General features: G+C 41.7%; 1 protein-coding gene across 2 annotated transcripts in view; it reads right to left on the reverse strand.

The window, feature by feature from the left end:
- Positions 1 to 4,647: 4,647 nt before the first annotated feature.
- RIC8B (RIC8 guanine nucleotide exchange factor B) overlaps positions 4,648 to 14,994 on the reverse strand; it is a 52,414-nt gene continuing 42,067 nt past the window's right edge. For both annotated transcript variants that reach the window (XM_026657494.2, XM_026657495.2), the window contains 2 exons: positions 13,782 to 13,901; positions 4,648 to 5,016 (listed from right to left, as the gene is read on the reverse strand). In XM_026657494.2, the coding sequence (XP_026513279.1) occupies positions 4,905 to 5,016; positions 13,782 to 13,901 (232 nt within the window). In that variant the 3' untranslated portion in view covers positions 4,648 to 4,904. The remainder of the gene's footprint in view (positions 5,017 to 13,781; positions 13,902 to 14,994) is intronic.

Raw genomic sequence — 14,994 nt, forward strand, 5'->3', positions numbered from 1 at the left:
GAGAGAACAACCAAGCAGCTGCACCACTCCGCTGAATCAAGTGTATTTTCATCTTGATTCCTTAACATTGTCCTAATATTTTCTCATATATTCAACTGCTGTAGGCTGGGCTCAGCACGGGGGGCGTGCAGGGGTTCATGAGAAGATCTGTCCTTAAAAAATGACTGAAGCTACTGCTAAATGTCTGGTTTTCATTGACACCAGATACATTTTTTCTTAAACTTAGAAAAGCCTCACTTGAGTTCACCCTTAGACTATAAGCTCTTCAAGACAGGGATTGTGTTTTGTGTGTGTGTGTGTGTGTGTGTGTGTGTACGTACAGCGCCTAGCACAATGGGGCCCTGATCCCGATTGGGACCTGTAGGCACTATTGTCATACAAATTAACTCAAAAAGGGAAGCACAGCCTCCAGGCTCATTTAACAATATTCCGAGTCACACCAAAATGTAGCCTGCAGCAGCTGAGAGAGGTGCAGCACTGGGGAGCAAGGGGAGGAATGTCAAACTCATTAGGGAGACATGGCTGAATTTAATTTTAATTAGAGCCCATAGGGCAGAGCTATGAAGTCATGAAGGGCCCTATACGCATTTGCAGCGCACCGCAGACGTATCAATGGGAGTTCGGGATAACTGAAGTTAGACTATGAATGGTCACAATAACCAATATTATGCCCTGAAGTGCTGAGCAACTGTAAATCCATAGGTCAAGGAGAAATGGGGGTGCTAGCCTCACTCAGGCCCTTAATAAAATTAGCTATTGCCTCTTTAGGGCCACTGTAATGCCTATTTTATTCCTCACCTCCCCTGTGTCTTTCACCATCTCAGTGTTGGGTTCTACGTGGGCTAGTGCCTGTGGGCCTTTTTCCTTCTTTGTGAGCAGTTCGCTTGAGCAGTGCAGTTGCTTGAAATTTAAGGGGGCTTAAACTTAGAGCCCACCAGTTATTCACAACCATCCTTCTCTGACCTAGACTCCTATCTCCTCCTTACCTCAGGTCTTCCTTAGGGAGAGTAAGGAGCAGATCCTCTTCCTGCTGCAGTCTCTGTGGTGCTGTTTCTTACCAGTTTCTGCAGACTGAGGAAGACAGCACTGCATCCCAGCAGGTGCAGGTTTTCTTTCAAACTTAAAAGGCTACATACCACTTTCCCCCCCAAAAGCTTAAATTCCACAGAATCTGAACCTGTCAGGGGAACCAGATTGATACACAGTATGGATTGCAGGTATCCTGCAGGCAGTGTTTTGTATGCATGCTGCAGAGGGATGAAATGGTGAGGTAGGACGAAGAGCCATCTCAAAGAAAGGAGAGAGGGCATGTGGGGAGTGAGAAGAGCCTTGGTTTTTTTTCCAAGGAGGAGCTGCCAGGTCTGCAGTAACCTTCACCCCCACTCCCCATAATCTTGCTATGTAAAGTTAACGGAATAATAGAGTGAGGTTTTGGGACATTGCCCTAGTAGAAAGTTACTCTATACACTTAACGAGACCATATTGGAATCTACTAAGGAGGAGTGAATTTAGATGAATTACTTCAGAGCTGGAACAGCAGCCAGATTCAGGTACTGAGTCTTCATTCCTGCCCGTCACTTTAAGCAGTGTCTAGTGGGTGTCTGAAGAATATATACTCTTATTTTGCAAAATAAACCTTTAAACAGGAAAACAAATGGTTGTGTTATTCAGACTGGCAGAAGCCCAGGGTTGTGCTGTTTATATTGAGGTCCCTTGAGCCAATATAATTTATGTTCCTCCCTCTGGCCTTCTGGGAAAGATCATTTTAGAGTTGGTAGAATACACTCAGGGAGCAAAGTGTGATCTTTCTCTTTAGTCAAAATTACCTTGTGTTGATCCCTTCCACTTTGCAGGAGGTCTTGCTACAACATTGATTGGTGTCCAAAATCCTAGTCTGTGTATGTTTTATGGGAATCTACTCTTGAGACAACGGCTCCTGCCTCTGTAGGAAAGAACACGCAGAGCGGATACCAAGAGACCTTCAAATCCTCATTAATGAAGCTCATGAGCTGTTGCTCCTGAGGGAGAGAATTTGTGAATTCTCCAGTTGTCATCTTCTACACCATTAACCTTATTGTCTACGGAGGGCTGATGACAATTTGTGTTGAGCAAGCACTGCCCACAGGTAGACTCTTCCACAGTCAGACTCCCATTATTGGAGAAAAAACACAAATCAGTCTAGAACTAACTATCTGGAAGAAGGCAACTACCAATACCAATCTCATTCGGGAAACTTGCGCAAGATGGAGGAGTAGGGTCCTGTAGTGGCAGAAATGGGGCCATTCTTACTTTTGTACATGGCACCTAGATATTATTGGTGCATTAGAAATGTGTTTGCTTTGGCCAGTTGCCTTCTTCCTCCAACTCAGGGCGGGAGCAGTGGCTGGCTTCACTTCTGCAAGGTGGCTTGAACTCCACTTGTTTCGATGCAGTATGAAGATGTAGCCAGATTCATCAGGGAATCTAGAATCGCATGGATTAGCATAACACATTTGTAGTGGTCTCAGCTTCAAAAATTCTATAATATTAATTTTGATATCCCTGGTGCTCTTTAAAGTAAAAGGGCAGGCTCCTGGCTAACCTCTCCCTGAAGTGAGTGAAACTCACACCTTCTAAGATAGCATCAGTGGGCTTTTCCTTTCTAGTCCTTTAGGAAGTATAAGGGATGCTAGGGAAACACCTCTGGGCAACACATCTCTATGAAATCAAGTTCCATTTCCCTTGCTACACAAAATCACTCAGGTTAGGGAGCCATGTGGACAGAAGTGTGCACACTTAGTCTTTAGGAGAGCATATGGACATTACAGTCTGTCCAGAAGCAATGTTAAACTGAGGGAAACAAAAGGCTAGAGGGGTGCTGGCTTCCTTGAGAAAAACCATGCTTGGAGTAGTTGTTGCTGGAGGAGTTCTGCCAGCCTCCCCCTGAAAGAGTGAGAGAGATGAGCACTTGAACAAAACACAGAAACAGACTTGACTAGGACAGGTAGCAGGGATTGTAATTCACATATTGATACCAAAAGACACAGGTAGAGAGACCAGGGAGGCAAAAAGGCAACAGCCGTAATGCAGCTCTCCTAAAACTTTACAATTCTGGACCCTTAAAAAATGAAAATTTAAAGATTAAAGAAGCATTAGTTAAGTATGACAAGCCTTATCCCACAACTCCACCAATTTCAATTAAAAAACCCTCCCCCCCCAAAAAAAATCCCTTCTCCTTTCTTGACTTGATTTCCCCTCAATTTACACATCTGTTAATTTTCAACAAGTAGCATCAGATTAAATATGCACTGAAGTCCATCCCTGGCAACAACTTAGAACACGCTTAAGCACTGTTCTGAATAGGGATACTTTCCTGAATCAAGGCCAGGGGCAGCAGCTTTGTATAATTTTTGATGGTGCCCAGAACAGGTCGAAGTCCTGCCCCCGCCTAAGGCTCTGTGAGGGAGTTTGGGTGTGGGAGGGAGTTTGGATGTGGGCTCTGGGTTGGGGCAGGGGTGCGGGAGGTGGCTCTGGGAGGGAGTTAGGGTGCAGGCTCCGAGCTGGGGCAGGGGGTTGGGGAAGGGGGGTGCGGGGTCTGGGAGTTGGGGAGTAGGCTAGGGCAGGGGGCCGGCTCTGAGAGGGCATTTGGGTGTGGGCTCTGGGTTGGGATGCAGGGTGGGGTGCACGGGGCAGGCTCTCAGAGGGTGTTTGGGTGTGGGCTCTGGGCTGGTGCAGGGGGTTGGGGTGCAGGAGAGGGTGAGGGGTGCAGCGCTTACCTCAGGTGGCTCCCAAAAGTGATCCACACCCCCCTCTGGCAGCAGCTCCTAGGCGGGGGGCCGGACCGGTCTCCATGCGCCGCTGCCCACAGGCACTGCCCCCGCAGCTCCCATTGGCTGCAGTTGGCAGAGTCAGCACTCGGGGTTGGGGCAGCGTGCAGAGACACCGCCCTCCCCCCCCCCCCAGGGGCCACAGGGACGTGCCAGCAGCTTCCTGTTGCTTCCGGAAGTAGAGCAGGTGGAAAGGAAGCACCTTAGCCCTGTTGCGCTGTCGGTGGTGGCGGCGGGGGCCCCGGGCCCTTTTAAATTGCCCGGGGGCGGCAGGCAGGGGACGATCCGTGGGCGGCATGCAGGGGCAGCAGGCAAGGCCAGAGGAGAGACCCGGCCCCGAACTTTGGTGGAGCCAGGCTCCTGTGCTCTCATACAACTCGATGCTCCTGATCAAGGCCATAAGTAGTATAGGCTTGCTGGGGTTTACTTCTGTGGCCCTGATTCAGGGAACAACCAAATACAGCTTATTTTAAAAAAGAAAATAAAAATAGATTTAGCAGTAATCAGTAGCTGACTGACACAGAGGTTAAATTTTGAAACCATGGTTAACCATGGTAATGAACGGTGAGATTAAAATTTGATGATTAACATTTTTTTTTCTAAAGCGGTGGTAGAATCATTGAGCAATTGTGTAAGCAAACTTAATGGCTTGACTAGGTCAGTCATGTCACATTGAACATCCTTTATTCCTAGGGCAATTAAGTCATTCTGCTTCTTTACTGAAATTGTATTTTAGGAAGGGGTTGGGGTAAGATACCATAAACAAAAGCAAAAAAGGGAAAAAAACCTATTGAAATGGGAGAGAAGAATCTAGCAAGTTTTAATAAATATTTACTTTTTTTTGCATTGCAATCTTTTATTTTCATCTCACTGAAATACAATTTTCTTTACAATTAATAAACTGATCATTTGTTCCTATATAAATGAATTAATAAAAATGCAGAGATTACACCACAAGATCCATCATTCAAATATGCCAATAATAAGACTTAAAGTGATGCTGGCTAATGAGAGGGTAGAATGTGTAGATAAAAGATGTGGCGGCTCTGAGGGAAGATGCTGATTAAAGGAGATATTGACAGTGAAGCAGGTGATGCTTTAGTCTGAATCTGAACTGTCTTGCTCATTGGTTTGGTACTGGCAGATTGTCTCTTCCAAAGGAGTCATCGTGCCATCCGGTCGAACTCCCATTGGTTTTATAACCTCATCCCTGTAAGATTTTTTAAAAGTCTTAGTTAGCATATGCACACATGCATCAATCCACTGTTTTATTACATATAGAAATACACACACAAATTATGTTTTTACAGTCTTTACAATAATTTTTTCACGAAGATCTCCATTTTGAACAAGAAAGGGGAACAAAACAAATCCAAAATGGGGGTGGGGAGGACAGATAAAGACTTCATTCATGTAGGCCAACCTATTAAGCCAATTAAAAGATACAGGAAAAGTCAATGCCCAGACTCAGGACAAGGAGCAGGTTCACTGTTTTAAATACATACACTAGCTTTTCTTCTGTGAATTCTTTAAGAAGAAATGGTTGCCAAAGTTTCACCTGCCATTCTGGGCAACACACACAATTAAAATAGATGATTTGATACATATTCATCTCATTCAGTGAAATAAATCATTCAGGAGAACGTTCTGCCTACACAACCTCTAGTGGTGCTTAAGTACTTGTTGATTCATTTTGAAACAGTCAGCCTTTTTTTTTTTTTTTTTTTTTTTTTAACCACTATTGCTTTTGTTTGTAGCAGTTTAATTACAGGATTGACAGCCATTTTAATCTCTTCAAAGCTCCAAAGGCCTCTCCACAGCTAATCCAATTATATCTACTCCACAAGCCACAGCCTCATCTAAAGATGATTAATTATTGATTAAAGCCAATCAAAAAGTATTAGCAAAGATTTATTTAATCCTCACATTTTATCACCTCATTTATTATATGTGGATTATGGCAAAGGCTGTAAGGTCAAAGATAACATTTTGATTTTCTATTATAAAGCCCTTATTTTTAATTTTCATGATTTCATTTAAATGGTGTGGATGCCGGACCCTAATTTACCTCAGATTTGAAAGGGAATCCCTTGAAACTTGTTTGTTGTCCCCAAAGACAGCCATAACCTAAAGAGCAGAATTTAGTTACTCTCAGTGGGGAAATGCTTCATTTCCTCCAACATTCTGCCTGTTCCTCATTCTCTCTTTAGGACAAAAGAGAAGGGCTTTGTACAGAGAGTCAACAATCCCAATAATGGCTGTTACAGAAGCAGCATGCTAGTTGCAGGGTATGAACAATAAGCCAGATATTATAAAGATGAGCAATGTTTAAACAAGATACCAGAAACCCTAGTTTTGAAGAATCTCATCTCTCTCAATAGAGAAAGGGAAACTATTTGCATAAGTGAGGCACGCAAACCACAGTGATTATTTGCACCAGACACAAACTCAACAGATAGTGCTTTCTCCTCTGACATTTTAGAAAAATGTATTTGCGGCACTATGTGGCTTGAGACACCTGGAACTCAAGGAAACCAGTGTGGTTTTGCCAAGCTGGGCTGGGCAGACTTCTAGGTATTTGTGCAAGAGGTCTGCAACCCTTGCATGCAGACAAGTAACAGTATGGCTTCCTTACACACCTCAGTCTCCAGGGGGAGAGAATGTGCAATTTTGTACATCCACTGGCTATTTTCCTCATGGAAGGGAGATGGAGGTCAGAGAACTAGCCATGGGTTCTAGGACTGATTCTTCCGCCTCTTCTCACTTTGGCAGTATGGGTTCTAGGACTCTCCTGACCATCTGAGAATTTCTTGAGAAAATTCTTCCAGCTTCTTAAGCTCTAACATGTATTCTGGGAGAGGGGAAGAGAGTATCAAAGATATTTTCAAATTCTGATTTCGTAGGCCCAAACAATGGTGAGGAGCCACATATCTAGTACTGAAAGCACAGGGCTTGTGTTTTTCCTCCTGCCATTAGGCCTGCCAACAAGACAAGTAAAGTCTGGCCGGTGAAGTGCTTTGGAATCTTTTCAAAAGGCATTTGGCTGACTGGAAAGATGCAGCACAGGAGTCAGAAGCCTCTAGTAGGTAACAAGATCCTTTGAATCCCACAATTCAGCCTTATTACAGTTCAAGCCCCAGGTGAATTTAAGTCTCAGTAACTCATAGTCAAGCCTCAGTTAAGGACACATTTGCTTTTCTGTCATGCATACTAAAAGCTTCCCTCACCCAATGCTTGAAGTCCACAGTTCTTTGTTGAGTAAGTTTTTAAATTCCAACAAGTATAAAGAATCAGGAAATTCCTAGGCTTTCTTCCAAAACACGTTTACATCACAACATCTGAAACAGATGTCAAAAGCCACAGAATCATGTTGCTTATTAGCCATTTGGTCATAAGTCACCATGTATCTGGGCACATTAAAAATATTAAAGGGCTACACTGCCAAAAGGACCAAATAAATAAAAATGGTGGTAAAAGGGGAAAACAAAGCAGTCATGAGAGACCTGAATACACCAGGCTAACAGTTACAGTAGGACTTCAATGTGTCTGCTCAAGAAGTCCCATAGACAAAAGGGTAAAAATCCATGCTACCCTGAAGGGAATGGGAGTTTTGCCATGGACTTCAATGGATCCAGGATTTCACCCCTTGTTGCTGAAATAAGGTCTTGCTACTCCTGGTCTTACCCATATAAAACCACAGGATGAAAAACAAGGGCAACCTGGCCAACCACAGCAGTTTTAAAGGGACCTAGGGGGAGTGATGGCTGCTCAAGTAGCTCATCTCTATTGTGGATTAAGGACTTTACATAGCCAAATAAGAATTTGAACTAGATATGCTTTAGCAATAGCAGCCCTCCAGACAATTCATAATGGTGGCAGGAGAGGAAACTGGAGCTATCTCAGAGTTCTTGACAGTTAAGGTTGTATGAGCATGCATCACCACCAATTTTCTCCTGGTTCAAGATCTCTTGGACAGACAGCATCATCAGATCCTGACAGGCTTCAAGAACTATTGGATTACTCTGGAGTTATCAATTTCTAACACAGATTGTAGGAAGGAAGGCTACCCTTCCTATCTACGAAGCCTAGAGAGCTTGTATCTTGGCAAATAGTCTAGCTTTTCCTCAAGAAGTAAGAACAGGGTCTGGAGAGTCCTCCAAATTTTCAGGCTACATAAGGTAAGGTGGATCTGGGACATCTTTATTTGATCTGACTTGTCAATATCCATTTGGGTTGGTATAAAATAAAATTAAATTCTAATATTGTAGAATGAATCTAAAGGAAATGGATTCATGCATCAGTTACACATGAGGCCGTAACAGCTTTGATGCAGCTCCTCAGTGCCAGTGCTGAAAGGTAAGGGAAACTTAGAAAACAGGAATCTACCTTGATGCATGCAGTATATTGAAAACCCAGTATTTTTATTATAATTTTCTCATAAGACTGTCAGTACCCATCTTCTACAATGCTTGCAGTGCAGGACATTTGATTCCCAAGCTAGTTTTCTGACTTTTAACCTTCCAAACAAAATGCAATTTGGGGGTAAGTAATCTACAAAACCCAGAAATCTACATTTTTTCTAGCCCACTGAGGCAACTGTTTTTTCTTAACGATATTCACAAATATCTGGGTGTAAGTATAGTTTCACAAGAAAGTTTTATGCCATTTCAATTAAAGTATCAAAAATAAGATTTGTATTTTCTGTGTGATTTACCTTGTAGATCTATTTCATTTCTACATACTGCATAGAAATATACATTCATAGTACCTGAGATGAACTTGCTCTGACTAAAAGGAATCATTTTCAAAACTTATACTGTAAAATCTGTCAAGACACCATGCAAACAATATGTGCATTCATATTAGTTTTGTTTTTAAAAAAGTTTAAATACACAAAATATTTCACTGAGAGCATAACTCAAACTAAGAGACTGATGCACCCCCTTAAACACTCCCCCCCCCCCGATTATATATATGATTAAGATGATCAAACTAATGTATTTTTCATATCACGGTATATTCTTCAAGCCACAATATATATTGGCTGTATACTATACTGCACTTGTGGGTGTCATTCCAAGAATGTTCATCCCATAGGGCTTAACTGTGAACCCTGCTGAGTACCCTTTGTTCTCCTGCACAGGCTTCCTGTATTACCAGATACTATGGAGGAGGGGAAGAAACCACTATCAGGTTGCTACTCCCCTTCTCATGAAGGTGGGTGGAGCTTTGGGTCCATGCTCTCCCCCCAACATTACATGGGCCAGTCAGTGCAGCTGAGCTGGCATGGAAGAAGTAAGCTGTGCCAACAAGACAGCTGGCACAACTTATTACTTCTTGCTCCAAGGGGAAGACAGGACCAGTTTGCAACAGTCTCCAAGTCAATCTGGTTCTGTCCCAGAATCAGGGCCAGCACAACTATGTGCTTCCTCTCAGCTGGGCTGGATTGCAAAGTTCCAAATCACCGCAAAGTAACTTGTGTACTTTGAACAGGTAAAATGAGAAGGGAAAAGAAAAAAAGGACTAAAAGTAAAGAGAATAATTAGCAAACAAAATATGTGACGTTTGGGATGCCACAAAGCTAACTTTATGAATCTGGAATGAGTGCATTACTCAAAACAACAAAACTCGTTGGGTAGGTTTGCAAGAGGAGTAACTCCACCAATTGAAATAAAACCGATTTTGATATTTGCATACAACAGTCCTCATGCAGATCCTCAGCTCGTGTAAACTGTCCTAGGTCCATTAACCACAACGAGTCACCAATTTAGCACTGGTTGCTTAGAGACCTCAATGGAGCTATGACAATTTATGCCAGTTGAGGACCTGCACCCTTTTGTTTGAAGTAAGGTAAAAGTCATCTTGGGGTTCTCCTGACAAATGCACACACTTCAAAGAAAATAATTTCACATCTATGAAGTTTGATCACTCCACATTACAGGAAAGAGATATTACTTCCCGCACACAGTGGGTGGCAGTGTGAATTTTGCTGTATCCATTGAATATATATTATAAATGCAAATATATGAATGTATATATTAATAAAATTTGTTTAAATGTGTGTAAACATCCTTGTAACATCCCCTAACGAGATCAAAGACTCTTCGCTGCACTACACATGTTCCTAACACAAACAAAGCATTCTATTCAAGTATACAAGTAGAAAACACACCCTAATTAAGCAGTTGGTAAAATACATTCTTTTCTCCCACTTGCAGATCTCCCAAGTGTCCCTTCAAATTTACCTATACAACTTTCAGCTTCCTGCTTGCCACTTAGCTTGATAACGATTCAAAAAATCATTCCCTTGTTTTCAAGGGTACTTCTTTCTTGTCTGCTCTGTGTAGGACAGGGCAGTATTGACACATGGAATTAATGACAGTGTCTGTAATGAAACAACCGTCATGCAAACACCAGTCTGTTCCTTTGATAACATGGCATGTTTGGGACCTATTCACCTCCCTATAATTGAGTACTACATAATAGTTCCGATCCTTTCATGTAACATTATTTTGTTCTATGATTAGAAAAGGAGAGGGGAAAAAAATCTATATACCATTGCCTTCTTCATTCACCCCCTGATTAATGCTATGTTTTTAATGAGCGTGGCTGCTATTTAGGCAGGTTCTGTTACATACTTGTTTTGTTGACTTCTGTTCAATGTACAACAAAACCCACGCTGTGATAATTGGGGACCATTTCATCACCAAAAGAATTCCTGCTATTAATACAAGGTTGGCTTGGAAAAAGCATCCTGACATTTTAAATTAGTCAATTAATATATAATTCTCCCATCATTTATAATGGAGAAAGTGTTAGTATATTTATCAGACATTTTAATTAACATGGAATATTTCCAATACTGTAGGATATAAACAGATGGAAAATTGCACAACAGTGATTTAATTTGGCTAAATTTAGTCTTTTGCAACACCAAAAGGTTATGTTAAATCTTTTTCACAGATTGTAGGTGGTTTTGGAAGCTCAATCATATGACTTTCTGTGGAGAGTAAACTGATTCGCAACCAACAATTCTCATTGCTATAACAAGATGATTTGTACTACTTATTTACAAATAGGTTTTATTTGAAACAAATTTGGGGCAAACTCCAGCCACCCAACACTCTATCCAACACCTTGCCCAAGTAGTGTTGAAAATTCCCCAGAGCTGTAGAGATTTCAAGGCCTTCCTTTTCCCTTGCATTGAAAAACATTAGAAATAAGTATATTACAACAACAACAAAGCATCCTTGTCAGGCCAAATTTGTACCAAAGTTTAGTTTTTGTGAACGGAACAGAGTTTTTATAAAACCGAGACCAACACACTTTTTATTTAAAAATCAAAAGACTATTCATGTTTAGGATAGGTTGTTATGGTTATATTGGATTTTTTTTTAATACTTCATTCCTATATATTTTATGGGTGCTATCCTTGTATGTATCCCGACTTCTGACGAATAAGGAGTTCACATTCTGTATGCCACTTTCCCTTTTCATGGATTACAAAACTCCAGATAACACTTCATTGGTAAAAACTGCAATTTAACCATAAAAAACTCAAAAATACTTTTAAACACAAATCTATCTAGGAGGAAGTACACCTGCCATTAGTGATCTGCTTCAAGGCCATGAGCTTCAGAACCAAGAAGCTAAGAGATTGTGGTCCTAGAAGTGTAATTCCAGTAAAGAAGAAAATTAGACTTTATAAAACTTCTGGTTAATTTTCAAGAATTGTAGCAAAGCAGCTTTCAGTTTAATTTGCAAGCTACAAACAACCACAAAACATTACAGTGGGTCCCTGGTATACGTTGGAGTTATGTTCTTGAAAAGGGCCACGGATACCAAAATGACACATACCGGGGACCCACTGGTATAGCAGTGGCGTAGGCAGGCGGGGACACTTGAGTGGGCAATGACAGAGAACAGAGGGGTGAAAGCGATCTGGCGGCCTCTCTCCCCCTCCAGTTGGCCTTGTGGTGGGGGGCGCAATAGACACTCTGGCCTGGGACTCCCAGAAAAATGTGCGCTCCCGCTCACCACAGGCGCTCGGGGCTTGCCCTGTTCTGCCCATCTGGGGCTCCGCAGCTGGCGCGCCGGGTGAGCCCCCGACCCCTGCTCCATGGCTGGAGTGCTGGGATGGGAGCAAGTGGTGGGGCAAGTGCTGGGATGGGAGCAGAGCCGGGACTGGGGTGGAGGGTGGGCCTGGATATTAAGTGGGGCTACCCATATCTGTTGCATAAGTGTTTTCAAAGTTTGATATCTAACGAAAAATCTTGTACCAATCTGACGGATATGTGGATCAGGACCGATGTGAATCGGAACACATTCCTCTATTGATGAGCGACGGATATATGAAACAACGGAAAAGGGGAAAACATATACCAGGGACCCCCTGTAGTCAACTGGTAGCGTTAACTTTATGAAAAAAGTCTCTGTATTGAAAGGCTCAGACTGCAGGGAAATATGTGCTGTACAAAAAAAAAAAAAAAAAAAAAGGAGAAAATCCAACTACTTTTAAAATTAGTTCCTCTCTTCTTGAATGCAAGACTGGCAGCTTCCTGTTTCCATTTAGTATCTCTACAAACTGACCAACTGCAGTAAGTTACATTTGGTTAAAAACAAACAACAACAAAAACACTCCAGTCTCCTGTAAACAAGCCTCATTTCCTTTAGTTCTCTCTTCCTGGTGGCATCTTTTTACATCAATTTTTTTTTCAATAAATAAAAAAAAGGGAAGAACAGCCTCAAGTGTTTTTTTTTAATTTGTATTACAGTAGTGCCCAGGGGATCAAATCATGACTCAGGGCTTTGTTGCAGCGGGCACCGTACAAACATGTAACACCAAGACAATTCCTGCCCTGAAGAGGTTACAATCTAAGGCGTCTACATTACCGGGGTAAATTGAGCTAAGTTACGCTACTCCAGCTATGTGAATAACGTAGCTGGAGTCAACGTAGCTTAGGGTGACTTACTGCGATGTTTTCACTGTGCTGTGTCGACAGAAAACGCTTCACTAGACCAGCTAAATTGACACCTGCTGCATCAATTTTATCCAGCAACTTAGAAATAATAAATGTCATTGCCAGTCTGCCAAGCCATCTAGTGCCTTAGGGTGTCCTCCACTGCTGCTCCAAGGGTCTCATCTTGATCCTTAGTCACTGGTGTATTTTACTCCCCAAACACTGTATACGCCCCACCTTTTCTCCACCCCCATTCATTTCACACTGACAGTCTCTTATGTTCTGTCCATACACTTCCCAACCCTCCCACTACTGCTTTCTCCACACAACCTTTGATTTCTTCTGTTCGTCACACCAGCTTCCTCCTAATCTGTTCTGAACACAATCCCTGCCATTCAGTCCCTGACTCCTGCTCTTCCCTCCAGGGTCAGGAAGTGCAAACAGCACACCCACATTATATCAAGAAAGAGAAACTGTCTACAATCATCACTGCTACTTAAAAGTAACAGCAATGAGACAGTGAGACCGGAAAACAGTAAACCTGTCAAAAAGCAGGTAGGTTTTAGAGACTCTTGGTTTTTCAGGGTGTTTTATTATGTTGGTCAGTGTTTTAAACCAGATTTCTGAAGCAACTTAAAGTGCACCTGTCTCTCCAGCCTGGCTCCTTTGCTTTATTGTAAGGAACCATCAGTTTCCAAAGGTCCTCTCCACATTAGAGTTTAAACAGAGTTAGATGGAACCATGTTAAATACAAATTCTTGCTATCTGTCAAAATGTAAGCATCATTTTCCTGTTCAGTGAAAGTGGCCAAAACGGGGGGGGGGAAAAACCAAACAAAACCAAACACTCAAGCATGTGGATAAACTAAAAAGGAAGCAAATTGTCCCACTGAAATTAATACGCACCTCTGACATAGTGAAGAATTGGGGCCTAAACCTCTCTCTTAAGAAGAGCTATGATTAAAAACATCCACTTTTTTTGTTTGATTGTAGTATTTTGGATAGTGTTACATTACCTGGAAAGTTTATCAAACATGTTGACAAGTTTCATGGCTTCATATTCTTTTTGTTCTTCTGTCATTTCATCCATAGGGTTGGGCATTGGTTCCTCTACATGACCAGTGATAAGATTAATGCTGTGAGGGGGGGAAAAAGATGCTGTAGCATTTACATCTATAAATATATACAAACAAAATTTCTCTTTTTGGATTTTGACAGATAATAGTTTTAAGTTAATGCTCCCTGGTAGCATTGTAAAATTGTTTAACTCCTTCAGACAGAATTGCAAGTAGAATTCTGCAGTTCTTTTCATGGATGGCCTTCCTCCATATTGTTTTATATTCATTTTGTTGGCTTTTTAATTTTTTATTATATTAGCTCCATGTTAAGTGCTCCAATACTCAAGTTTCACTAGTACACCTCTACCTCGATATAACGCTGTCCTCAGGAGCCAAAAAAATCTTACCGCGTTATATCGAACTTGCTTTGATCCACTGGAGTGCGCAGCCCCACCCCCCCGGAGCGCTGCTTTACATCCGAATTCGTGTTATATCGGGGTAGAGATGTACTCATTATGCCTATGTGTCAAGACTCAAAAGAGGAATTCTATTCAAGGTAGGCATTTTGAGTTAATTTTCTGGAACTATTACGTTTGGCACATATGGCCCAGTTCTGATGGTGCACTTTATCCTCAAATTAAATATGTGGTGGGGGTACCTTAAAATGGCATCACAACTTCCTTCTCACACTCATCTTTACTGAACCAAGCTTTACTAAGATCAGAGGCTGAATTTACAGTACTGGCTGCTAGGAACCCCTTTCCCCCCCACTCATTTTTTACTTAAAAACTGAGTCAATTTAATATGGAAATCAAAGACACAAAATACAGGACACCACAAAGTATAAGTGTGTGTGTGTGTGTGTGTGTGTGTATATATAAATACTCTTTAAAAAAAAAAAGTATGACTTCTCAGAGCAGAATCACACTTCCAAAAATGAAACAACAAAAAATAATATTCAATAAAAGTAGTAGAGGAAGTTACACAAGACCTTTTCACATAAACAAAATGGCAAATCCCAGACTACATGCCCACAAATATATTTTAAATTCAAGATGCCCACAATTTATTATCTGGAGATGAGAGGACTTCTTTTCAGGTCAGGTTCTTGAAAAAGAGACCAAGAGGAAGTGCCTATAAAGATTGAAGTCTTCCATCAATTTTCTTCTCT

Source organism: Terrapene carolina, unplaced genomic scaffold (assembly GCF_002925995.2).
Source record: "Terrapene carolina triunguis isolate 2854851 unplaced genomic scaffold, T_m_triunguis-2.0 Scaffold247, whole genome shotgun sequence".
Classification (NCBI taxonomy): Eukaryota; Metazoa; Chordata; order Testudines; family Emydidae; genus Terrapene; species Terrapene triunguis.